The sequence below is a fragment of the Gobio gobio genome (genome assembly GCF_949357685.1).
Source record: "Gobio gobio genome assembly, chromosome: 18".
Classification (NCBI taxonomy): domain Eukaryota; kingdom Metazoa; phylum Chordata; class Actinopteri; order Cypriniformes; family Gobionidae; genus Gobio; species Gobio gobio.
This window is the reverse complement of record NC_137111.1, coordinates 20001591-20029312: the sequence shown is the minus strand read 5'-3', so window position 1 is coordinate 20029312 and position 27722 is coordinate 20001591. Positions and strand designations below refer to the sequence as shown.

The 27722-nt window shown below is 38.9% G+C and overlaps 1 protein-coding gene across 2 annotated transcripts in view; it reads left to right on the top strand.

Moving 5' to 3' along the window:
- The window catches only part of adgrb3 (adhesion G protein-coupled receptor B3), a 228406-nt gene extending 201208 nt beyond the window's left edge, over positions 1-27198 (top strand). The window contains exons 20-31 of one of the 2 annotated variants that reach the window (XM_079843689.1): positions 5059-5209; positions 8634-8703; positions 9066-9132; positions 9663-9748; positions 11034-11132; positions 13109-13280; positions 14460-14555; positions 16151-16190; positions 21464-22146; positions 23491-23526; positions 24099-24203; positions 26100-27186. In XM_079843689.1, coding sequence (XP_079699815.1) covers positions 5059-5209; positions 8634-8703; positions 9066-9132; positions 9663-9748; positions 11034-11132; positions 13109-13280; positions 14460-14555; positions 16151-16190; positions 21464-22146; positions 23491-23526; positions 24099-24203; positions 26100-26288 — 1794 coding nt within the window. In that variant the 3' untranslated portion in view covers positions 26289-27186. Of the gene's footprint in view, positions 1-5058; positions 5210-8633; positions 8704-9065; positions 9133-9662; positions 9749-11033; positions 11133-13108; positions 13281-14459; positions 14556-16150; positions 16191-21463; positions 22147-23490; positions 23527-24098; positions 24204-26099 lie in introns of both variants that reach the window. The other variant, XM_079843690.1, reaches the window with a different exon arrangement.
- Positions 27199-27722: the final 524 nt, after the last annotated feature.

Genomic DNA, 27722 nt, shown 5'->3' with positions numbered 1-27722 from the left:
GAAAGTGTTATAATGTATGAAACACATTGGTTTAATGTGAAATTTGAGAAAAGTTAAGATTAAGTTTTAAGATATAAATAAATAAATAAATGGTAATATATAAATTATATAAGAGTTCATTTTCAGTTAAATATGTTTTATATTTCCCCGTTTTGGCTGACCACCGCAGGTAATACTCAGCCACCCCTGTGGTGCGGCACAGCCCTATCGCTGGGTGACAAACTATTGTAATATGCGGACAACATTTTGAAAATAACATCTAATAATCTATAATTAGTCATCTATAAATATATACATCTATAAATAATCTATAATCTTTTTAAATCTAACGATTTTGTTTTCTATACGTAAACGCTATCTCCCCTTGGTTTTCTGCAATTTAGCTGCACGCATCCTGTATTTACAAACAGTAAATTTGTCTATACTTAGCATAAAATAAATGTATAAATTTTGTTATATTTATTTTTCACCAAGGCGACTCACGTCTCTAATGCTCACTAAGGCAGCATTTATTTGATCAAAAATACAGTAAAAACAGTAACACTGTAAAATATTACAATTTCAAATAAGTGTTTTCTGTTATAATATATTTTAAAATGCAATTTATTCCTGTGATGCAAAACTGAATACTCCCAGTCTTCAGTGTCACATGATCTTCAGAAACTATCCTATTAGTGATTTGCCACTCAAGAAACATTTCTTATTATTATCATCAATGTTGAAAACAGTTGTGCTGCTTAATATTTCAGGATTATTTTATGAGTATAAAGTTCAAAATAACAGCATTATTATTTTTTTTTAATCTTTAGTAACATTTTAAATGTATTTACTGTCCCTTTTGATCAATTTAATGCATAAAAGTAATTAATTTATAAAAAAAACAAAAAACTTCCTGACCTTAAACTTTAGAATGGTATTGTATCAATAGACAAAAAGATCCAAAAAATTGTATACTATTTGTAGAGATTATACATATTATATAACCATTGTGTCCCTCTAATTCTGGAAGTCAAGGAACGGTGTTAGCTGATTGGTGAAGGGAACATTGGTCCAGAAGTAGTCTGGTTTAAGCCCTATTCACATGGGATTAGTATTATCTGGGGACCTTGTGTGATTTAGAAACAAACCCCAATTTACCAACCCCCCACATCTGAATTAGAACGGGATAAGCGAAGCCTGTGATTTTACTCAAATTTACTGACTTATCTACCGGATATGATTTGGTAGGTCATTTGCGTTGGAATTTTTACTTTACAAATTACAGACATGGCCGATTCGCACAGGATTAAGATCACAGACAACCTCCGCAATTATTACAAATGACTAGAGGTCACCAGGTTATACTAATCCCATGCGAATAGGGCTTTAGATGCACCCTTGCAGTGAACTTCATGCTAAATCTCCCAGACATTGTGTGCATGTGCTCATGAAAGCTGGTTTACTGAGGAGTTGTGGTTTTATGGCAGGAGTTGTGGTTTTATGGCAGTGTGAGAGAGCTCAACAGCATCAGGTGTCCCATCACATGCTGCCAGTTGATCCATTTTCACAGCATTCGTCTTGGCCACATCAAGTGGACCGGGAGCAGGTGGAAGCCGGGTCTTCATTACGTTCCATCCAGCTTGTCTCTGGCTCATGTCGGCCGTACTCACAGCTCTCTTCTATGCCATGATCATCCAGGTTCTCCCTCTACCAGTGGATTTGTCTCCAAGTTTACTTTAGAGGGAATTTTACATTATCATCAACCATTCAGCACCCACTGGCAGGTTTGCTTTTAAGCAACATTTATTTCACAAAAAATGGTTAACACACACACAATTACCGTCCCACTTTACTTTGCATACAAATAAATTGTAAGAATATCACTAATACTGATGAATAATCAGTATAATTTAAGGCTATTAAATAGCAGTCCCAAACTAGCTTTTGTTAATACAATAGAGTTAAATAAAGACTGGGTCAGAGCATTTCCAAAACTGCAGCTCTTGTGGGGTGTTCCCGGTCTGCAGTGGTCAGTATCTATCAAAAGTGCTCCAAGGAAGGAACAGTGGTGAACCGGCGACAGGGTCATTGGTGGCCAAGGCTCATTGATGCACATGTGGAGCGAAGGCTGGCCCGTGTGGTCCGATCAAACAGACGAGCTACTGTAGCTCAAATTGCTCAAGAAGTTCATGCTGGTTCTGATAGAAAGGTGTCAGAATACACAGTGCATCGCAGTTTGTTGCGTTTGGGGCTGTATAGCCGCAGACCAGCCAGGGTGCCCATGCTGACCCCGTCCACCGCCAAAAGCGCCAACAGTGGGCACGTGAGTATCGGAACTGGACCACGGAGCAATGGAAGAAGGTGGCCTGGTCCTATGAATCACGTTTTGTGGAATCATGTGGATGGCCGGGTGCGCTTATATGGGGAACACCAGAATGCACTATGGGAAGAAAGCAAGCCGACTGATGCAGTCAGTGTGATGCTTTGGGCAACTTACAGGACTTAAAGGATCTGCTGCTAACATCTTGGTGCCAAATACAACAGCACACCTTCAGGGGTCTAGTGGAGTCCATGCCTCGATGGGTCAGGGCTGTTTTGGCAGCAAAAGGGGGACCAACACAATATTAGGAAGGATCAGTGAACGGTGATCGGTGTATAATGTAGTGATATGCAGCGCACACCTCCACATACGAGCACAGTATAACGTCTGACAGGACAGGAAAGTTTGTTTTTCTGAGGTGAGAGACTTTGTTTCGTAACAAAAAAAAAACATTAGAATAATGACATTGACATATAGCCTGACAATATCTCATCTGACAGCAGGAAAACATGTTTTTTCTCAGGCACTCTTTACTAAAACTTTATCTGACAGAAGACTCAACAGCTTTCATGCACATCTTCCAAAATTAAAGTCTCGCATCAGAAAAAACATTTAGATTATGTTTCTTGTTGTTCTTGCCTTTTTGACCGCACACTCGGTGACCCACTCAGAACATTTTGTGTTTGTTTATAATTAAAGTATGTTTGAACGTTCGCCGTTTCCCACCGCCTTCTTCCCTGAGCCTTTAACTTAGTTACACACGGTTTCAGGAGAGAGGTGTCTTTGCCACATGCTGATCATCCCAGTCTTAAAAGATTTGCATGAGAGACACTGACTGTCAAATTCAGTGAGGAAAGATACCCATTTGGTGAGAAAGATGTGCTTTTGGTGCTAAAGGCATCTCGTACCCTCTGTCCGCTCGCTATTGGTGACAAAGTGTTGAGAATGTCCAGAGCACGTGTTTTAATTTCAATAAGATTTTCTAGATTTGGAATCAGAAGCATGGAATTTGGGCCATATGACCAATATCACAGTACAGTATGTTCAGGTTTATATCACTAAACTTGCTCATACTGATTTTCTCATACTAATTGATATTACCTGGCGAAGACCAAATAGGTTAAAACGTTCTTTGTTCACTATTAAAATTGGAAGCATTTTGACAGAGTGCTGTCATTTTTATTTATTTATTTATTAAGTTTATCACAGAAAATAGATGATGGATGGATGGAAGGCTGCATTTATTTGTTCAAAAATACAGTAAAAATTGTGAAATATGTGACCCGTGCTGGCAAAAGAAGACGGAATGCACATGGGATAATTGTGTAAAAGTTAAAAATGTAGATTTTGAGGTTTTTCAACAAACAAAAAAAATAAGCCCTCGTCTCGCGATCCCAATGCTCCAAATAGCAATTAAACATTTAAACGTATCTTTATTTGTATGTTTTCTGGGAAGAGTACCTTGCCTTTGTCAATGAAAAATGATCTTAATGCGCACAAAGACGCCTCTCACAGCACGCGATCCTGATATACACAAATACACAGAATTACAGTACTGCTAATATCTGTGTTGGCTAGTATTGACGCAAACATTATTTGTTATGTCTTATGTAAATGTTTGGGTAACTGTTACGGAAAAACATCTGATGTGTGACATTATAAAACATCCGTGCGGTACAGTAGGTCTTAATATATAGCCTATCTGTTTCATTAATGTTAATGAAACAATTGTGGTATCATGGAAAAAAGGTTGAATAGATATTTTTCCTATAGATATTTGGTTCTGACTTGATGTGTGCCAAACTTGGTGTTATTACCAAGGATATTAAGGAATGGTTGCTAGGTGAATTTGTTTTCAGAACCTTCAGAAAACTTGAACTTGATTTATCTCAAAATTAACTTTGCTGACTTTATCGATTTCAAACAGGTGTAGCTCATTCATTTTTTGTCAAATTCAAACAAATCATTTTGAAGGGTTTTTAATAGACAATTTGAAAATAACAATTACTAATTTTGTGTACATTTTCCAGCATGAGTCACATATATCTATTTTCTGTTCATATTTTAAAATGTAGTTTAATTCTGTGATGGAATTTTCAGCATCATTACTCCAGTCTTCAGTGTCACATGATCATTCAGACGTTAAAATATGCTGATTTGATGCTCAAGAATAATGTATTATTAACAATGTTAAAAGCAGTTGTGCTGCTATGTATTTTGGAGGAAATATATAAAGTTCAAAAGAACAAAATGTATTTGAAGTATAATTTTTTGTAACACTTTTGATCAGTTTAATGCATCCTTTCAAAAATGACCCCATTATTTTCTCTAAATTAAATTATTATAATTTTTTTTATCTAAACCATATCCACAAGACCGCGTTGTGAACACACCATCAAAGTGCCCAGTCCAAAATGATGGTCTTGAAGAGTCTGGAGCAAAACATGTTTTCTATCTGCCGGCTTTATTGTTTAGTCACAGGCTTTTCATGACACCTTAAATGAAAACCAAAGGGAGTAGGTGCATTGAGGGAGCCATTTTTTGTACCTCACAATTTTTTCAATCTTGGTGGGTTTCAGTGAGTTCACATTTCCTGTAATTTTAATGATTTTTAATGAGTGAATTTTAGTACTTTCAAGTCTGGCTCAGTGTGGTATTTGATTGACAGTCCAAAAATCCTAATTTGGACTTGACTTGAATGTTTCAAAATATTTGATCCCTTCTTCCCCTCTCTCTCTCCCTCTCTGTTGAATGGACAGGGCATATGCACGATGACAACTGCATTTCTGCACTTCTTTTTCCTGGCGTCCTTCTGCTGGGTTTTGACAGAAGCTTGGCAGTCCTATATGGCTGTGACAGGGAAAGTTCGGACCAGGCTCATTCGGAAACGCTTCCTCTGCCTGGGATGGGGTGAGTGCTTGAATCTCCATAACACTTCTAGTATCTCTACATCTCTCCCTCTTTCTCGCTTTCTTCACTAATGTGCAATTTTACTGCTCCATCATCATCATCGTGCATCTGGTGTTTACTTCTCAAATATGGACAATGTAAGTGGGTAATTTTTAAATATCGTCTCGTATGTTCCATACCTCCCCAGGGTTTCTTATACAGGACCACTTTACGCACACATCGAATTGATTACAGAAGAGCAAACGCTCATCCCTCCAGTTACCTAGCAACAAACAAGGCTCTGTCTTTCCATCATTGCAGTGTTTTGCTATGTGCAAAGGAAAAAGACATGACAGACGAAGATATGTGAAGCGTTTATTAGTTTGGCTATTTCGATAAACATTGATGGTGGGTTAATTATATTATTGGTATCCATGAAACGGTTCTTGAATTAGTGTTTCGCATCAGTGCACATCGCATGTATAAAACAAGACTCAGATTTTAGATTCATAGTGTTATGCTCCATTCATAAGTGGGGTTTTTTTCAGGATCTCAGAGCTTAATGGCGTTAGAATTGATATGTGACGTCTGCTATTAAATGAACTTGTTGCTCCTGCTTTTGTATCAGTCCATGACTCCATTCCCATAACAACGGATGCCAAGAAGTGAATACGACCAGACAAAAATAAATTAAGGATACCAGCAGCCACCTTCCACATCATTACACCTCTGTTAATGTCTACCTCTAGCATGACACAGTCTTTTGTCCGCTTTCAACCACTTCTGTCCTGATTTCTTTGAGGGGAGGGTCTATGGCAGGGGTGTCCAATCCTGCTCCTGGAGGGCCACTGTCCTGCAGAGTTTAGCTCCAACCCCAATTAAACACACCTGTACCAGCTAATCAAGGTCTTATTAGGCACACTAGAAACTTCCAGACAGGTGTTGAGGCAAGTTGGAGCTAAACTCTGCAGTACAGTGGCCCTCCAGGACCGACTTTGGACACCCCTGGTCTATGGGCAGGTGATCGTATGGCCTTTTTGAGATCTTTCGATCGAATGGACAAAATAAGCTTGTGAAATTTACATATGAACACACTCAGAGATGGCAGGAAAACGTACGGAGAACAGCGACTTTAGTTTCTACTCTGATAGCCACAAGACCACGTTGAATGCTGTGAGTGTGTGTTAGAAATCAGGAATGGTGAGAGAACATTGTGCTTGGTACGTTTTTCAGCCGACAAAGTTTAAATCTGTCTGGCTAACACGTGTCCTATAATGCTTTTCGAACACATTTGACCACATAAGCATTTTCCACTATGAAAGCAATCCAGTTGAATATGCGTTTTCGACTATCCCTGGAAGTGGTCAAAAGTGGAGAAGCTCAAAATGTTTTAGACCCCGTTTACGCCTGTATTTAGCGTTGTGCATTTGTAATCCGATCGACCAAAATGCATCTTAATACCAGGTGTAAACAGGGCCTTAAATCACCTTTCTTCCCCATTCTGATGCTCGATTTGAACTTCAGCAGTTCATTTTGACCATGTCTAAATGCCTAAATGCATTGAGTTGCTGCCGCTGCTGTTTAGGATAAATAATCTTTAACCTAAACTTTTTTTCCCTGAATGAATTCCATAGTACAGCCATGCAGTAATGTCTTTTTTGGTTAATTCAGTGGTCTGTTAAATCCATTTCATTTGAGTGCTTTTTTCCATTTTGTTTGAACTAAACGGTGTCTAAGATAAATGGTGCCTCAGTGCAAAAGTACTAATCTGAAACATCTGTTGTGGATCAGAAAACCAACAGCTGGTCTGTTTAATTGCATGACCCCTACTGAGGTCATAGGAACACAAGAGGCACATCCTTCTCACTATCTGCCAGACTATACTGTGTTTGTTCAGCTGAACTATAAATCCACAGGTAGAGTTTATATCTGTGATGGAACAACCATATCATTATGGGCCGTTTCCAGGTCCAATTCATTAATTCTTTTCATCCATCCGAAATGTTACCTTTGAGGGAATGACAGTGGCATTGTGATTGGTTGAGGATGAAACTGCATGGTGGCTAGGGGCGGAGCTTTGGTTAGACTCAGCAAAGGGGAGGAGGCCCACAAGACCCATCGCTGGTTCTTCAGACAAGCTGATTGCATCAATAAATTCAGCCACCAGTGCGAGAGCGATGGTGTTAATATTCAGATCACGGGACAGTGGCAGGAGCAGAAAGAGCCCTTTCATAATGGCAGTCCTGCTCGAGACCAGCAAAGATGAGAGACAGAGAAATGGAGAGAGTGGATTAGAAGGAAAGCCGATATGATATTATACTTCAGCTCAAGACCTGTTTGATTGTTTCAGCCTCTCTGTTGAAAAGCAGTTGTGGTAATTGCATTTCACATGCTGGTTTTTAGTGTAAAACTCCAGGGATTCTTAGTAGATAGTGTACCTGCTCTCATGTCACAAACGATTTAGAAGTTATGTCGTTCCTGACTTGAAAACCTGACGCGCTTTTAAAGATCTGCAGTGGTGTTTGCTAAGGCAACTGTTGCTCATGTTTAGGGTTAATTATTAAACAAATCTGTAACCCTAAACACGTTTGTGCTGCAGACATTTTATGATTAGAGATGCGTGAAATGTTGGTACCATATTTGATATCAGCCAGTATCAGAGAGTGTTTTTGACTAAATGTAATATAATTATAATATAAAAAAATGTAATATAAAAAAAAGAAGGCAATGTCCATGGCTATATTCTCATTTCCCCTATTTTGGGATGCAGGGCCATCACAAGAGGTGTGCGAGGGGGTTGCTACAGGAAGTAGTATGGTAAAAAGAAAAAAAAAAGGTTTGAGCTATTTCAGATGCGTAAAATAGATTTTAAAATGGACTGAGTAAAGCTCTGTATACAAACAATTATGTGTGATGCCGTGCTCACTGACATGCATGCACATGAATCAAGGTCACACACACGCTCAACGAGCACGCAGAACGTAATATCGAAATACAAAGAAGAATAATAACAATTTGCAGTTTTTTTATGTGGCCATGATTATACATAATAAGAGACAGCAGGTATTTTGTTGGGTGAAAAAACGACATAAAGTAATAAGTAATAAAAAATGAGACAAACTACATAAAATGCAGCCCAGGAGAGAGGCCCTGTAGAGGCGAGAGACCCCGAATGGCAAATGCCCATGTGACGGTCCTGCATGGATATGCTTACTTAAAGTTAATCTTTAATTATTTAATAACAATTTTAATAAAACATCCCATAAGTCATAGGGACACTCTAGCATCCATTCAGAATACTTTAGCTGGCACAAGCACCACTCGCATTGGTTTGTTCTTATGCTTGACCTCCGACTGAAGCTACTGCACATCTGCTGTGAATGTCTCCAGCTCTGAAGGATTACCCAGTATGTGGTCTATAATCACTCCTGTGTCTCTTTTGAAGGATTACCTGCCTTGGTGGTCGCTATCTCAATGGGATTCACAAAAGCAAAAGGATATGGGACACCTCAATAGTAAGCAACTTACTTTTTTACTTCCTCATGTTTAGACGGAAACTTAAAAGAGCCCACACATAGCACATGAAAATTAATTCCAATTAAAACAGTAGCATGAAGTAGTGAGTCAGAGCCAAGAGACTGCAACAGTCCCACCTTGTTCTCCAGAGGATACCTGGATATAAACAGTGTTTTAAGATCTCTTTAGAGTTCTTGTTCCACACTAAAAGTCTCTCATGTAGAACCATGGCATATGGCTCCAGATCCCCAGACACTCAAGGACGATACGACTGTGTACTGCCATGCCCCATTAAGTTGATGCCGGATGTTAAATTTTATGCAAGATTTGCTGATATCTAGTTTTTTTTGTGTGTTTGCAGCTGTTGGCTATCTCTGGAAGGTGGTCTTCTCTATGCATTTGTGGGACCTGCCGCTGCAGTGGTGCTGGTAATTTTACACTTTATTTATTTACAGTCATTTACCAGTCTTAACTACACACACCAGTGCCTTTATAATGTTTTATGTCATTTACTGGACTAGTCTAGCGTGCCAATGTTGAAATGGAAAACTGCCTCACTCCATTGTAGAACGGTATGAAGATTGTGTGACCCCCGTCATTTAGCTGTATGCATCATTAAGTCGTTTTTTCTAGACTGAATTAAGATGTAATGGTGGCGTAGATTCACACAACAACGCTTCTACACAACACTAAACAGTAGATTTATATCTGTATTGTTGTACTTTTAAAGTACAGCTTAAAGCTATAGTTGTAAAATACTCAAATGCATTGAAAAGCACTATAATTTTATTTTTTGAAGAAAGCTTTTACATTTAGTCAGTGCTGTGACAGTGTTATTGTGTGTGTGTGTGTGTGTGTGTGTGTGTGTGTGTGTGTGTGTGTGTGTGTGTGTGTGTGTGTGTGTGTGTGTGTGTGTGTGTGTGTGTGTGTGTGTGTGTGTGTGTGTGTGTGTGTGCAGGTTAACATGGTTATTGGTATTCTGGTGTTTAATAAACTGGTTTCGAGAGATGGGATCCTGGATAAGAAACTAAAACATAGAGCAGGGTAAGTGGCAATTTAGCAATATTGCGCAAACATGCATACAACATTTTTTCCAAAACCTAGTTTCCAGGTTCAAAAGGTGTCCTGACAATTTACTAAAAAAAATATTTTCAATAAGGAAACCAGCTTGCTAAATGTTGAACAGCTCGCAGTAACTTCAAATTTTTCTGACGTCCTGTCAGTTAACTAGATAGCTAAGGTGTGGAAATGATCTAATGAAAAGAAGCACTTCTACTAATCAAAGGTTTGGGATCAGTAAGATTGTTTTATTTATTTTTTTAATGAATACTTTTATTCAGCAAGAGTGCATTACATTGATCAAACATGACAAAAAAGGCTTTTGAACTTTCTATTCATCAAAAAATCCTGGGGAAAAAAATCACGGTTTCCACAAAAATATTTACCATTGATTTTCAAGTTTTCAGTTTTCAAAAAATTGTTTCTTGAGCAAAAAATCTGCATGCACTCAAAAAAATTTTAAGCAGTTTTTTTTTTTTAAGATTAATTTTTAAGATTGAATAGTAAAATTCCATCAAATTGAATTGAATAATTGAATAACCCTTATGCAATTTAATTGAATAATTGATTAAGGATTTCTCAGTTATTCAATTAAATTATGTAAGGATTTTCCATGCAATTTGATGGAATTTTACCATGAATGGTGTAATTCTTAAAAAAAAAAAAAAAAAAAAAAAGGCTTAAAATGTTTTAGTGTATAATCACCACTGAAAAAATATTCAGGTTTGCCTGACTCTAATATTTTTTACAATAAGTGTATTATAATATTATTTCAGAATATCACAGTTTTTACTGTTTTTGATCAGATCAATTCAGCCTAGTTTGAGCGTAAGATACTTTTTTTTTTTTTACCTTACTGTTCTTAAACTTAAAGTGTATTACTCAAAAATGCACTGATGTTTTGCTATTAAAAACCTGTTTACCGTCATCTAATAAAACTACTCTTGATGTGGCATTTGTGTGTACTACATATGCTTTTTAGAGAATTGTGTTGTTTTCTTAGCAACATGCTAACACCAAACTATTTCAGAATCAGCTGTGAGTGTCATGCTAAGAGCCACCATTATTTACAGCCCAGTCCGGCTACTCAAACAAACCATTTCAAATTCTGGTGCTACTAAATGTGCAGAAATTACACACTTCACCTTTAGATGATGTCCACAAAGGGCCCTATTGCCAAAATAAACATCCACACTTCTGTTTTGGTAGAATCAGATCACCATGTAAATATGTTTACTTTGTGTTGTCTGGTTATTTGGCTGTCCTGCAGGCAGATGAGCGAGCCCCATACAGGACTAACTTTAAAATGTGCCAAATGTGGCGTTGTCTCAACTACCGCTTTATCAGCAACAACGGCCAGCAATGCCATGTAAGTGCCCACCAATGCCTCAGCAAATCGATTAATGCTGATTAAGCTGCATGTGAGAGTGTGTGCGTGTGTGCCCTTCCCCTTGCCTCTGGGAAGGAGATTGTGGAGGTGTTAAATGAACAGCTGGCTCTTGTTCTCTGTCTGTAATATGTTGACACACTCTACTGGAACAATCTATTGTTTCCTGTGTGCTCTTGATGATGATGATGATGGCAATTTAGGACAATTTGGACATGCATGCTTTCATCTGATATGAAACTGGCAAATCTTCTCTTCACCATATATGTTCTGTAGAGCGCTAAAGTAGACTTATGTAAAAATCCCCATCATTTTTTTTTCCATAGACAAATTGATATTTTACAATAGCATATAAACCTTTCAAGACAGACCAACCATGAGATCTGAGGTTGTTAAACGATGTCAGGAGCCAGTCAATTTCAACATAAAATATTTATATTTCAACATAATATATACACTCACCTAAAGGATTATTAGGAACACCTGTTCAATTTCTCATTAATGCAATTATCTAATCAACCAATCACATGGCAGTTGCTTCAATGCATTTAGGGGTGTGGTCCTGGTCAAGACAATCTCCTGAACTCCAAACTGAATGTCAGAATGGGAAAGAAAGGTGATTTAAGCTATTTTGAGCATGGCATGGTTGTTGGTGCCAGACGGGCCGGTCTGAGTATTTCACAATCTGCTCAGTTACTGGGATTTTCACGCACAACCATTTCTAGGGTTTACAAAGAATGGTGTGAAAAGGGAAAAACATCCAGTATGCGGCAGTCCTGTGGGCGAAAATGCCTTGTTGATGCTAGAGGTCAGAGGAGAATGGGCCGACTGATACAAGCTGATAGAAGAGCAACTTTGACTGAAATAACCACTTGTTACAACCGAGGTATGCAGCAAAGCATTTGTGAAGCCACAACACACACAACCTTGAGGCGGATGGGCTACAACAGCAGAAGACCCCACCGGGTACCACTCATCTCCACTACAAATAGGAAAAAGAGGCTACAATTTGCACAAGCTCACCAAAATTGGACAGTTGAAGACTGGAAAAATGTTGCCTGGTCTGATGAGTCTCGATTTCTGTTGAGACATTCAGATGGTAGAGTCAGAATTTGGCGTAAACAGAATGAGAACATGGATCCATCATGCCTTGTTACCACTGTGCAGGCTGGTGGTGGTGGTGTAATGGTGTGGGGGATGTTTTCTTGGCACACTTTAGGCCCCTTAGTGCCAATTGGGCATCGTTTAAATGCCACGGCCTACCTAAGCATTGTTTCTGACCATGTCCATCCCTTTATGACCACCATGTACCCATCCTCTGATGGCTACTTCCAGCAGGATAATGCACCATGTCACAAAGCTCGAATCATTTCAAATTGGTTTCTTGAACATGACAATGAGTTCACTGTACTAAAATGGCCTCCCATGGGCCAACATTTCTAAAGAATGCTTTCAGCACCTTGTTGAATCAATGCCACGTAGAATTAAGGCAGTTCTGAAGGCGAAAGGGGGTCAAACACAGTATTAGTATGGTGTTACTAATAATCCTTTAGGTGAGTGTATATATATAAATATATATATATATATATATATATATATATATATATATATATATATATATATATATATATATATATATATATATATATATATATATATATATATATATATATATATATATATATATATATATATATATAGTGGAATCAGTAAGTACCTCACAAACAAATTGAATTGATCTTTGTCTTTTTCAGATTTCAGATTTTAATTCAAATCAAAGACTATAATGTTATGATTCATTTGAAAGCTGGTTGGCTTGTTCAAGAGCTTTTTATTAAATTGTGTTCATGTTTTTTTTTTTTATGCCTATTTAGAAAATGAATGGGTAAAAATATTATAAGTCCACAATCGTTTTTTTTTTTTTGTGGTTCATTCCACCATCTCTCCTTCTGTCTCAGGGCCTCCCTGTGGAGTTCCTGTGTTGTGCTCCCTCTGTTAGCTCTCACCTGGATGTCTGCGGTGCTGGCCATGACGGACAAACGCTCAATTTTATTCCAGATCCTCTTCGCAGTCTTTGACTCCCTGCAAGGCTTTGTCATAGTCATGGTCCACTGTATCCTCAGAAGAGAGGTAGGGCTGGAACCATTAAAATCCCTTACTATTCTTCTCTTTTCCTTCAGAATTTCAGCAGACCATCTATAATTTCTTCACAGGTCCAGTTAATTTTACTCCTTGCCCAGTTTTCATTAAATGAATAGCTCACCCGGTATATTTAATGACCAACATGTCCGAGCCTGTATGATTTTCTCTCTTCTGTGAAACACAAAAGAGGATTTCGTTTTTTGTTTGTTTTACCATACAATTAAAACAGAAGAAAGAAAGTCAGCCACCATGAGTACTAGTAGGTGTGATTCACTGGTGTGCATCTAATTTCACAAAACCACTTTCAGACCAGGCAGCCAAATAAGTCATACTCACCCTTCAAATCTGCCAGTGTCCTACTGATCCCCAGATGAATCCCTGAATCTCTGATGATCCCGCTGCCTCTGAAACTACTTTCCTTTTGGGCTCACATCACCACGCCCTTTCATTTTATCTGTAATTTAGAGATCACGTCTGTTATACCCCTTCTGGTACACTTTTCGAATCTAATTAAATCCTGATAATAAAATCAAATACCTACATTTTTCCCCGTCGATTAACATCTTGTTTGTAATATTACCAGTGTTGTGTGTAACTCATTACTCAGTAATCAATTACTGTGATTGAATTACTTTTCCCCTGAAAAAGTCAAGTAAGGTATTAATCTTATTTTTTCTGTAATTTACTTCTGATGTAATTGCATTAAATGCTGTATAGACTGTTGCACAATTCTATATATAACAGTGGATTTAACATCAAAATTGAATGTTTAATGTTAAAATGTATTAAAATATTGAACTGCGAGAGGCGAGGGCGCTACACTTTTTCCATAAGTGTATTATGTATTACGGCCACAAAAATATTAATCAGTCATAATGTTATGAAATGTTTCTTGAGCATCAAATCTGCATGTTAAAATCAATCAATTTCATTTGAAAAAAATATTAACATAAAAAACTGTAATAATATTTCACAATAATACTTTTTACTGTATTTCTGATCAAATAAATGCAGCCTCGGTAAGCAAAAGAGACTATTCTTTCAAAAACATTTGAAAAATCTTTCCGAACAAATCCTGAAGCAATGCGCCTTTCTGAAATGTTTTGTACATTGTGATAACAGATGTTGATGCTGAGGTTCAACAATGACTAAAATGATGGTTCACAGGTTCAAGATGCCTTCAGATGTCGCCTAAGAAACTGTCAAGACCCCATTAATGCTGACGCGACTGGAACATTCCCCAACGGGCATGCACAGATCATGGTAAGAAACAAGACTCCTGAGAGTTTAGTATTCTTACACTGTACAGTCACAGCTGGAATATGCTCTTCTCATAAAACATTTGCATCTGGCGTGATGCTATTAGATTTATGTGCTGTTAGTCTCTTGATGCTATAGAGCTCTTTTCCCTAGTATGAGTCTTTGTTATATGAGTCTATGCTTGACGGAAGGCGTGTTTGAAGCTTGGTCCGTCATAGTGACCACAGCCAATCGCATTACTTGACTAGTGTCTGCGCTAGGGTATTTGCACAGGCAATCTGATTGGCTGTTGCCTACATTGACGCGACGGAACCCACAATTCAGTTCGACAACACATGACCACCCATTCAAAGTAAATGAGAAGCATTAACGCTGACGCCCCGTGTGAATGCAGTGTAAAGGTCCTTGCACACTTCCTAAAGTCCGAAATTCTTGCACGTTAAAAAATAAATACGACCTCACGATGTGTCAATCACGTTTACACACTGCCTCCGAAACTTTCGTCCGTCTTCTGCGTTTTTAGCATCTGTAGCAAGTATTTTTAGAGATGTTTTGACAATTCAGAGCCAGATAATTTTTGGGATGACGCATACGAAAGTTTCAGACTTCAGAGTGCAAGGACCTTTATTGCTTATACAGTTATGACTAGGGGTGTAACGATACATCGTTATATCGCGATATAAAAATGTAACGATATGTATCGTTGATGTAAACAATGCGATTTGCGATATAGTTTATCCAAGACTTAGCTTACTGTATTTATAAGGTAATCCACCCAAAAATGTAAATTCTGTCACCCTCATGTCGTTTCAAACCTGTTAGATTTCCATTCAACTTCCAAATACAAATGAAGATATTTTTTATGAAACCTGAGAGATTCAAAAAATGTCAGCGTAAAGATAATCAATAATCAATCGAGTCCAAATCCAAGTCTTCTGTAGAGACCCCTAGTTATGACAGGATATGGAAAATTGTCTTTGCCTAATTCATACGAGCAAATCCATGTCCTTTGGCTTTCTCAGACGGGACCCATTTTTCATATTTCACACCAGTCTTTCTCATCCCTCACTTTCTAGAGGGAGTAATTGCTGTTAAAATGGTTCCGGAGATGTGCGACCCGCGCAGAACCACTGGCACATAATGATCACAGTTCTCATTTATGTTTTGATTTAAAGCTTCTTAACTAGAAGCATTTCACTATAATGAGGCCTCCAATGTGCAGACTGTCTTTGATTCGCCACTGTCGATGGCTCCTCTATTGTGATACCTGAATAATCTGATTCTATATATAAATGCTTCCGACAGACTGTTGTTTTCTCTGTGAGGCTGTGGGACGTGGTTAGACTGCAGACACAAGCCAGCAAAATCGTACAATTTGAGAATAACCCCATGATAGCGTAGATATGTTGGACTGTATTACCTAACTGATGTATTATTCTGATTTTACATGGTCGATTAGACAGGAAAAATCCTTTTATGGCTGGGACTTTCAAAGTTAAACTTAAGCTTTAGTTTTTATGTTTTAGCACTGTCTAAATCGAACTCCTCGTGCATGTCTAATTTTACAATGGCTTTGTCTGCTTCTCTTTTTTCCACAGACGGATTTCGAGAAAGACGTGGACATCGCATGTCGATCAGGTAAGAAACAGATGGTGCACTATTAATGCGTTTCCTAATTACTTCTACTCTCCTGGGCCAAAAAAGGCCCAAGAGAATAAACATTCGGGTTGCACATCAGAATCTTAGAGAAGTCCCAGTGGGACCAGGATAATCATCCAATGTCGTTTTCATAGATAAAGCGTAGTTTTTTGGGTTTTTTTTTGCTAAATACTGATGCATACATTGTCATTGTTTGGACATTTTGGACTCTTTTTAGTTTCACAGAATGTTAAATTCATGGACTTTTTTAAATTTCTGTCATTGTATTAATACCTAAACCTAATTAAAATGTAATGTTGTTTAAATTATAAAGCACACAAATGTGCTGGCAATTTCAGGCTTTAAAGTTTCGTAAAACACTTGTATGTCTCTAAAGGACTTCTGTAAAAAAAAAAAATATTTTAAAAGATGTTCCTATATTGATGTTGTACACATCAAAATCACAATTGATCATAAGTATTTTATTCCACATATGTTATTCTCTTTTATCTTTAGTTCCTCTTTATCAAAGCTGCCGTATGGAATAATCATGAATCCATGAGTGTTCTGTTTAATTGTCTCCCCTAAGTAAACGGCTGGTGAAGAACAATGAAGCTAGTCACTTGAAATTCGTTCAAAACAAGATTTTTGTTTCAAGGTCTTGGCAGAATAGTTTTTTTTGTTATACTGAAAAAATGTTGTTTAAAAAAATGCTATTCTTCTGAAATCCAGCCAACAAAGTTCAAAACAGCATGAAGCCTTCATTAAAGACATTTTTCAGGTTTTATGTAGTGACGTTATGCCCCTAGACAACATGGTGGCTCTTATCACATTTCCACATTTGTCTGGCTGCACCGAAGGTGAAAATTTTGCATGATACAACACAAGCACAGTCAATTAGACAGTTATGTGTGGGATTAAGACCAATTAGATTCCACTATGGGTGGGGCTACACAGTGTGACGCCACATAAATAGAAACCAAGCAACTGATCAAATTTCCTGTCACTTCTCACAGCCAGAGCTCATTTTGACATCGATATGAGCCACCTTAACTGCATAATCAGATGTCATGACAGTTGTTTGAATGTTGTTGTGGTTTTTTTTTTGGTGAATCTTCACTTATGGCAAATGCTATTTAGATAAATAAATAAATTATAAACCACAGTTGAGTAACAAGGGCACAGTAGATCAAATAATTAGCCTACACTGCAGCCCTGAAATGCAGCAAGTAACACAATTCGCTAACCCTTTTGTTTTTCTTTTGAAATTAAGTGTAATATAACAGCGCTCTGACTCTATAGTGTTCTTTATTAAAACTGGATTAAGATCAGCTCAGAGGTGGTATTGTGTGACATGGTGTGTCCTTCATTAGGATAGCATAATACAACTTTAATCCAAGCTTTTACTTTAACTACCAAAAACAAGAAGGGCGAGTCTCATGAAAATCAGGTCATATTTTACCCCTAAATATAAAAATAATCCTAAAAAGAATTATACATTTTTTTCATGTATTTATGTTAACATACTTCCGAAAAATACCTATTAGTGATTTTCTCATCACAATACATTTTTTATTGTTATATTGCATACATTTTTATACAGTAAAAAAAAGCATTTACATATTAATTTAAATTCTAAATGTTTTTAATTCTGAATTTATATATTTTTTTGCATTTAAAAAATAAGAATTTGGAGGCAACCATAGACTGTATAAAACAATAGACGTAGTGTCCATGACGTCACCCGTCTGAAGAGCATTTTTGAAGCCCAAAGTGGGCAGATCTGGCCGTCGCCATCTTGCAGCGGGTCACTCCCAGATAACCAATAATGGGCGAAGCGGCGGAATGTGGGTGGAACTGAGGAGTCTGGCTGCAAGCAGCAGCGGCAATCCACCTGTCACCTGGCCAAACCCTTAATTATGCAGAAATGTAAGGCTTTATATAATTTAAACCGATGCGTTATAAAAAATTCACCCCCCTTACAGTTGTTATGAAGTGCAAAACTAGTTATATAAACCAAAACCACTTTTTGTACAAGGCTGTAAAAAAAATTCTGCTGTAAAGTTGGACATTTTAACATGGAACTACATTTTGGAGCCGGTCTCTAGAGGCCAGTCGATGAATTGCAGTTTAAATCCCTTCCGTATTGGATTCAAGAGAGAGATTGGAAGGTTGCTGCTTGGAGGCAACATTACTCATTTTCTTTCTTATATGGTCACACTTTAGCTTAGGGTCCAATTCTCACTATTAACTAACTATTAACTATGACTTTTGCCTCAATAAACTCCGTATTACTACTTAATAGTTAGTAAGGTAGTTAAGTTTAGGTATTGGTAGGATTAAGGGATGTAGAGTATGATCATGCAGAATAATATGTGCTTAATAAGTACTAATAAACAGCCAATATCCTAGTAATATGCATGCTAATAAGCAAATAGTTAATAGTGAGAATTGGACCCTAAACTAAAGTGTTACCATATACATTTGGGGACATGACCAGGACATGTTGACAGATTTCATGAGATTCACCCTGAGAGTCCTTGTCCTGAGCCTGAAGCCCTTTCTGCATTCTTCTATCAGTATTCAGCTATGCTCTTCAGACGCCATGTTGTGTGATGCATTAGTGTGGACTACCATCAGAGCTGGAGGATTTTCAAGCAGGCGTTGTTGTCCTCTGGTCTCCTTGTTGTTCTGTTATGAACAGTGGCGGTAATTCCCTTATGGATTTGTGGAGGACAGACTGTTCTCAGAGTGCTGATGCTTCTTCTGACATTGCATCTGGAGATGTGTGTAGCTCTTTCAGGTGAACAGAATCAATCCAGTCTAAATATGGACACATTTCTTTAACAGCAGGTGTTGAGAGGGGGTGTATGGCTTGTGTGTGGATAGTCCTTACTGAAAAGATCAGCTCGAATGGTTAGTGTTGATGGACTGGCACAACCATGCTGTTCAACAGCAAAACGTGGTGGTGAAGTTGTTCAAACAGCACCAGGTCAACCCCCAAGTTTTTAACAAGACCTAAGTAGAAGAAAAGCTAAACTACAATGGTTGCAGATTAAAACTAATTTGTTCTACAGGCATAATTTTGGTATTACTCATTATAGTATTAGTAGACTGCCTGCTTAATATCGGCTAACACTTTATTTTGATCCCCCAAAAGACATCCTACTGACTAGAAGTAACTTTACAACTTATTCTATTAACCATAACCTAACAGTTTACTAATACTCTAAAGAGAGTTAGTTGACATAGCCTCTTCTAGTCCACTAACGTTTAGTCGACTATTAGAGGACAAGTCGACCAAAATTGTATTAGTCGGTTAAAAAAAGTGGCTAAGTCACAGATCCTTAACGTCGGGTCCTTGTGGTAATTACAGTCGGGCAGGAAATCCAAACGTTCGCCTATCATCCATCGACTAGTAGTAGCAGCTTTACATAACTCTAAATTTAACCTAGATAAATTTGCTCTCAAGTGTTTGTGCGGAGTGAGGAAGTTAAAGTATAAGCGCACTCACTGCATAACATGGAGATCATTTGCTATTTTTCCTGATAACAGTAGAAACAACTGTAACAACTGAAAAAACTATAACGTCTACTTTTATTTCTGTAAACTCACAATAAAATAAAGACAACAAACAGGCCTCGCTTTCTGATCTCCGTGAACTGGAGCGCGTCACAAAAATTAACCGAAACTCAGCGTATAGGCTACTTGCCTCACAGACTTGAGAAATATGGAAAACTTGAAATGTCTACTTTCAAACGAACCAATTCAATTCGAAAAACAAATACTCTCTGATTATGTCATTCGTATGAAAGGTGTATTTCTCTCTAAAGGCACGTCCACCATACAGTGGAGATGGCGAGTCAGCATCGACAACTACATCTTTGCAGCTGACACTGACACAGGAAACACTAGTTTATTAATAAATAATTAAAAAGTCTCCTTGCTATTTTCTGACACATTCATAATCATTACTTTGTGTACGCTTGAGTGCAGAATAGGTTATATATTCTGCCCCCCAGTATATATGTAAGTAATTAAATTAAAATACATGTGCGATTAGTCGACTAAGGGCTTAAAGGGTTAGTTCACCCAAAAATGAAAATTCTGTCATTAATTACTCACCCTCATGTCGTTCGACACCCGTAAGACCTCTGTTCATCTTCGGAACACAAATTAAGATATTTTAGTTGAAAGCTGATGGCTGAGACAGGCTTCAGATAGGCCTCCATTGGCATTCAGTACATTTACACTCCCAAGACCCATAAAAGGCACTTAAAACGTCGTTATAAAGTCCATCTCACCACAGTGGCTCTACAATAATTTTACGATGCGACGACAATAGTTTTTGTGCGCAAAAAACTAAATAACACCTTTATCCAACTTGTTCTTGTCTTCCGTGTGTGCCTCCACGACGCATGCGCGAGAATATGACGCAGATCCGGCGTTCGGACACATGACCCAGAAGCGATTTGTTTACAAGCAGAGGAAGACGCGCGTATCTAAGCTGTTGGATTCTACATTGATCGTGCTTTAGGTCTCGGCGTAGTTCTCAAAATTGGGGTTAAAGTGTGCATTTCATGGATTCCCGAACCCCGGCGCTACGTCATATTCTCGCGCATGCGTCGTGGAGGCACACACGGAAGACAAGAAGAGGTTGAATAAAGTCGTTATTTTGATTTTTTTTTGCGCACAAAAACTATTGTCGTCGCATCGTAAAATTATTGTAGAGCCACTGTGGTGAGATGGACTTTGTAACAAAGTTTTAAGTGCCTTTTATGGGTCTTGGGAGTGTAAATGTACTGAATGCCAATGGAGGCCTGTCTGAAGCCTTTCTCAGCCATCAGCTTTCAACAAAAATATCTTCATTTGTGTTCCGAAGATGAACGGAGGTCTTACGGGTGTCGAATGACATGAGGGTGAGTAATTAAGATGACAGAATTTTCATTTTTGGGTGAACTAACCCTTTAAATGTACAACTATTAGTCGACTAGAAAAATCTTTAGTCGGGGGAAGCCCTAGTTAGTTGACATGTAGTTGTAAAGTTACTTTAATGTCTAGTGTAATCGGTATTCTATTTTGAATCTGCCTTTTTTTTTTTGGTAACAGCTGGAATTGTTGCTTTATAGTTTTTTAGTCACATGTTTTGGGGGCATAGGGTCAACAGTTGCTTGGTTAACTGTGCTTTTAAATCAGTTCTTTATCAACATTTAAAGCACAGCGTATGTTTTTGTATCACACATTTTCACTAATGATATTCCTTCTACCTGCAGCCCTCCACAAAGACATGGGCTCCTGTCGAGCGGCCACCATCACCGGCACCGGCACCCTCTCCCGCATCTCTCTCAACGATGAGGAGGAAGAGAAAGGTCCCGAGGGGCTCAATTACTCCACGTTGCCTGGCAACATCATGTCTAAAGTCCTCATCCAGCAGCCCTCTGGACTTCACATGTCCATGGGCATGGGCATGGGCATGGGCGATCTGGGAGAGCAGTGTATGGACACGGCAGACATGCGGCGGACGGTATACCTGTGTACGGATGACGGCACCAGGCAGAGCGAGCAGGAGCTGAGTGCCCACGACCTGAGTGGCCACCCCCAGCTGGGACAGATGGAGACGGACTACATCACCATGCCTCGCAGTTCCGCGGTGTCGGCGGCCGGGTCCAGCAGCGTTCCCACCCTGTTGAAGGAGGACAGTAAGATGAGCATGACTCTGGACTCTCTGTCGCACGACAGGCTGATGCATTACAAGATGGGCGCAGAGTTTAACCTCGGCCACTCTGGGATGGAGCACATGGGAATGGAACAGCAGTATCCTGTCCAGCCCGAACACATGCAGAATCTTCCCTTCGAGCCACGTACGGCTGTGAAGAACTTCCTGGCAGAAATGGAGGAGAGCGGAGGGCTGTCGCGGAGTGAAACCGGTTCAACTATATCAATGAGCTCTTTAGAGGTGCGACTTCAAATCCAGCCTTGGGTGTAAAAAGTTTACACAAGTACATTAATGCAGAGGTTTCTAGCTGAGATATTACTCAGTGTTGCCTACCGATATGTGTACCATTTGAAGAGTATCTTGATGAGCAAGTCAAGGCATTTTTATTGATTCTTTTCATAATCCAGGTTTTTTAAGCAGTTTCACAGAAAATTACAGACTGATCTCATGAAATGGCGTATGAATGACACACCAATTCGCTATGCCATTTTGGCGTGCTATCGAGACGCATAATCGCTTTTTAGCGTGTTTATCAACGCCGTTTCATTCTATCCCCCTACACTGCCCCTACCCCTAAACCTACCCATCACACACATACTGCCCTTGCCCCTAAACCTACCCATCACAAGAAACATTCTGCTTTTTTACATTTTCAAAAAAACATAATTTAGTTTGTTTATAAATCCATTTACATTTACATAGACATACACGCGGATAGCTAAAATTGCGTACAGATAACACGCCATTTGGCTTTAGAAAGTGTTGTGTATGTTTACGCAAAGTCATGATGTCATGTTGGAAAATTGCCTTAATCCCCAAAATTAAACCAAAGGAAAATGGCAAGTATAAAAAAAACTATTATAAATACTAAAGTTTCTTCTGTATTTTGAATGGTTTTGTCCATTGGTGGTTGATTGGATGGAGGCTGAGCGATTGAAAGAAAGGGGTCGGTTTAAGCAGACTATATGATTGGAGAAGTCCAGAATTCATCAACAGACAGAAGTCTGTCGTTTCACTGGAAGATCAAGTTATGACATTTTGATTAAAAATTCAAATGATTAAAAAATAGAACATTTGAATTTCATGCAACTTTAAAGGGAGAGTTCAACCCGACTTGTTACTACTTACTCCCGACCTGCATGACTTGCTTTCTTCTGCGGATTGCAATATTAGTTGTCCATATAATGAAAGTCAAAGCGGTTCAATGTTGTTCAAACCCCAACTTTCTTCACAATATCTTCTTTCGTGCTAAGTATCGACAGCGGGTCAAGCATTTGCGTACTTATGTCGAGTTTGTCTGGCCTTAAAGGTCATTGCAGAGGCACTGTAAGACATTTCGACCTCTCGTCATTACTGAAATATTGAAAAGCACTGGTATCGACCGGCTGCCTTGAGTGGAAAACACATTTGAACCAGATCCACAGCTGAAACCATTTCCTGACAAAAGCTTGAAGGCATACAAGTCTAGCTCTGATGTGCTAGGAACATACGTGCTCATGTGTCTTAGAGATGGGACCACATTTCAGATAATATCTGTAATATCCAACAACATTATTTTTGTGTCTTTCTGTCTTGGTTTTACAGAGAAGAAAGTCGAGGTACCAGGATCTAGACTTCGAGGTGAGTGAAACCTCTGCTTGGCGAAGTGCATGCGTCAGGCCTTTGTTGCACCGAGCGAAGGGCCATTTGTTGCGTTTGTGTTTCGCCCCTTTAATTTACAACTACTTTGTGTAGCACTTAAGCTTATTGGAGTAGCATGTCCTGACACAACTGCGATTTATGAAGCGTTGTGTGGTTTAGCATAAAAGCAATGCTGTCAGCCACCACATATTCCCATTTTATCCTTTTACATCCCTTGACTTCAAGCTGAAAATCAAAAAATAGCCTGTATATTTTCACTTTTTTAAGGTCACTCGCAGTATCCCCCAGAGCGTTTCAGCCCTTTACCAAAAACTGAAATTGAATGTCAAGTGCTACCACTGACCCTTCATATATGCCAGTGCCGTTTGTCATAACCTTGTCATAGCATTCAGCCAAATTTGCAGGGTGAGCACGGCGTTTTTTATACGGTGATAAATTCTTTGAAAGTAGCCAGGTTTTTTCCTGTTGCAAAGTTCTGGTTCTCAGCTTGACTGAACTCCAAATCCCACCCCTTCCCCTCCCCCTCCTCCCCCCTACCCTTGCCATTGCAGAAAGTCATGCACACCAGGAAAAGGCATATGGAGCTGTTCCAGGAACTCAATCAGAAATTTCAAACCCTGGACCGATTTCGAGACATACCAAATATGGGCGGCATGGTGAGTAACAGGAACCGGGGTTCAGTGTGTCTCATTACCGAGTACCGGGGGGTGCCGCGTTGTCTATGTTTAGCTGTGCCTTCTCGTGGCGCCCCACTCTTCTGCACAGGAAGTGAGTGACTGAAGGAATTAATAGTTATCCACCCAATGTATTCATGTGGAAAAATAGCTCTCCGTCTGCCCCGGGGGGTGGAAGAGGAGGTATTAAGGGATGAGAGAGAGGAAGAGCGACTGAGCCGTCATTGAGATCCATGCTCATGCACTCATTCAAACACAAGGCCATGAGCTGCTAACATGCTTATTATTTCTTTTTCTATCGGCAAATCACTGCTGGCGAATGCATGGGACCAATAACACTTGATTTGCTGCAGATATTGGAGAGGTTCTCTGTGCTTTCCGCAGTACGCTGCGCAAATTACCTGTAATTGTAAGGCCGGCGGGATTATTAGATTCGAGCGGGCCAATTGCGACACGACGTCTAGCACTATGTAGAAGCGTTCAGTGTCATTTTGTGTTACATTCTCTAGCTGACTGGCACTGTAAGGTTCACTTTGATAATCAATGAAGAGATTTTTAGACTTTTTTTTTAGTTAGCTCTGCCATTAGCATGCTTTTACTGTGATCGGATCACAATCCAAACGCTCTTGAACTCGATAAAAGCCAATGCACTCAAGATGCATTGTGTCATATATTCAGTGCAGGTCTTGTGATGTGGCCCCAACAAATATCCCATGATTTATTCCAATTTTGACTGTTAATCCAATGTAGACTCACAAAGGTGCTTTAAAACGTTATTTTCCGCTCTTTCATTCACTTGTAATGCAGTATTCTTTACTGAGAGAATGTCTCTAAAGCGGGAAATAGACCAAATGCTTTTTAAGCAGTTAATCTGACGGAAAGCATTTTGAATTATCCATCAATGATGGGGAATTTCTGTTTCATGCAATCTCTAATATAGTGTGTAAGTGGCATTTCCATTTTGTGCCGCTAAGTGCGATCGGACGCAGACGATCGTGATACAAAATGCATGGGTAATGCTTTACAATGAGGCTCTGTACTTAACTAATTATTAACTAATGCATTACGCATAATCAGCTAGCAATGAAATAGTCCTCTACTGCATTTATGCTAATTTATACATACATTCAAGTTGTATAAATTAGCATTCGTGTATTATGAAAGAACATGAATTGCTAATGAACAATTAGATTGATAAATTCACCTAGATTAATAAATGCTGGAAAAATGGTTCATTCTTAACAATGCATTAGCTGATGTTAATAAATGGAGCCTTATTGTACTGCGTTAGCAATGCATGTTTATGGCAGGTGTAGTCGTAGCTTCTGGCGACGTGCCCGTTTGGTCACATGTTACTCCCTTTTACATGGGGTCCAATCAGCTCTGCAGAACTTTGCCACTCACTGCCTGTTGCTTAGTAACCAACCACTGAAAGAAATGATCCTGTGTTTTTATTCACTTGAAAAATCTGAGATGTTCCTGAATCTGGAAACACTCCAAACATGCTGTCAGGTCAAACACTTTTGATTATTGAGCTCTGGATGTGTATGCGCAGCCATCCCAAAAATGTTTTTTGGGACGTAAATGTATGAATGTCTGCATGGATTAGCAAGATATCAAACCGAGTGACATTTGTTTTCAAGAAAGGCCGCACATACTCAGCATAATTTTTTGGCCACTCGGATTGATCGTTTGTATCTAATGCAGTGACTTTCATATATTTGAAGTGTCCAGATATTTTTAGGGCAACTGTGGGAGAACATGAATTAAAGCTTGATGATTCATGTCCGTGTGCAACTTTCTATGTTTGACAGTGTCTCTATGTGTAACCATATTGAGGATATTTCTAACACGGCGCCTTCTCGTCCTTTTCCGTAGGACAAGGCAATGGCAAACAAGAACCCTTGGGAGAGCTTCAACCCGGCAAGTGAATATCAGAACTACGCCACAATGAATGTACTAGATTCAGACACAAAGAACTCTCTGGAGATGACTAACGCTGAGTGGGAAAAGTGTGTCAGCCTCCCTTTGGACGTCCAGGAGGGAGACTTTCAGACAGAAGTCTGAGGAATAATGAAGCGTTAGCAGGGACGCGGATGAAGGTGGACATATTTTGCACTGAACAAAAAAACGCAGAAGACTTTTCATGCAGCCTTGGAAAGACATATCTGGATTCTAGGAGTATAGCAGGGACAATATGTGCCAATAAGATTTCGAAAAAAAAAAGGAAGAAGGACGGATGAAAAGATGTTAGAAAAAGACAAAAAACATCTGTGTTATCTTTTTTTTTGTATTCTCACTCGTGTATTTAGTGGGGGCAGACATGTACAATATCAAACATCATGTGTTTCAAAAGTACCACTTGGAAAATATTCGGTTCCGAAAGCGCTATCTTTCCAGACGAGACCTCAAAGAGAAGAAAAAAAACGACACGACGTGACGTCCACCCACGAGCGGCGGCTGGGTTGGGTTTTTTGTTCGGCGGGAGACGAGCCCGGGAACACAATGTATATACTTGAGCAGGTTTTTAAAAAGTTTATAACAAGTCCGTTTGGCCATGACTACACTTTTTACTTTATAATATGAAAAGACAAAAATATTCAGAGGCAAAGAGGATTTTTTTCTGTCATTTAAAAATTAATGTTTGTCAAGCTACATTCTTCATTGCTTTAAATGCAATAAAGGTAATACTCACTTTTTTATGAATAATATATTTCAAAACTTTAATACTGCAGAATCTGCCTGGAAGCTCAGTAAAGCTCTCTCATCTGCAGCCCTGTATAAAATATTTAAAAATCAAAAATGTTGTATGGTGTAAATAAAACTTTTGTCTACATATGTTTTACTTGTGCCAAGTTTATTTTAATGAGAAAAGAGAAAATGCCAACTTGATGAGAGAGTTATAGCGAAAAATGTTAACATTTGAAAAAGGAATGTAAATAAAAGAGGAAATATGTTCGTACTGCTTCAGAGAACTTGTCGACTTACTCCTGTGTCGTGCTACGTGTCTCTGTTGACGCCTTTTTCTGGACACACACGAATCCCTGTGGACGAATTCTCATTCTGAAGGTCCTTCCATCAACAGCAGCAGAAAAATGCTCTATAGAGACCTAAAGGCAAATAACAACAGGGTATTTTAAACGGCCATTTGTGGAAAGAAGAGTTGTGTTCATCAATGGCTATATAAATAGCGCAGCGGAGCTAAAAATAACAGGAAGTGTAGTCGCTTCTGAATAACGGCGCGCCGCATATGGTGTACCTTATGTGCATTTATCAGCTGATGACCTGACTCTCTACAGAGAGAATCAAACCAGAAAAATGTACATAGCTATGTACTCAACCTACATAGCTATGCAGCCCCATACGCAACAAACTGCGATGCATTGTGTATTCTGACACCTTTCTATCAGAACCAGCATGAACTTCTTGAGCAATTTGAGCTACAGTAGCTCGTCTGTTTGATCAGCCCACACGGGCCAACCTTCGCTCCCCACATGCATC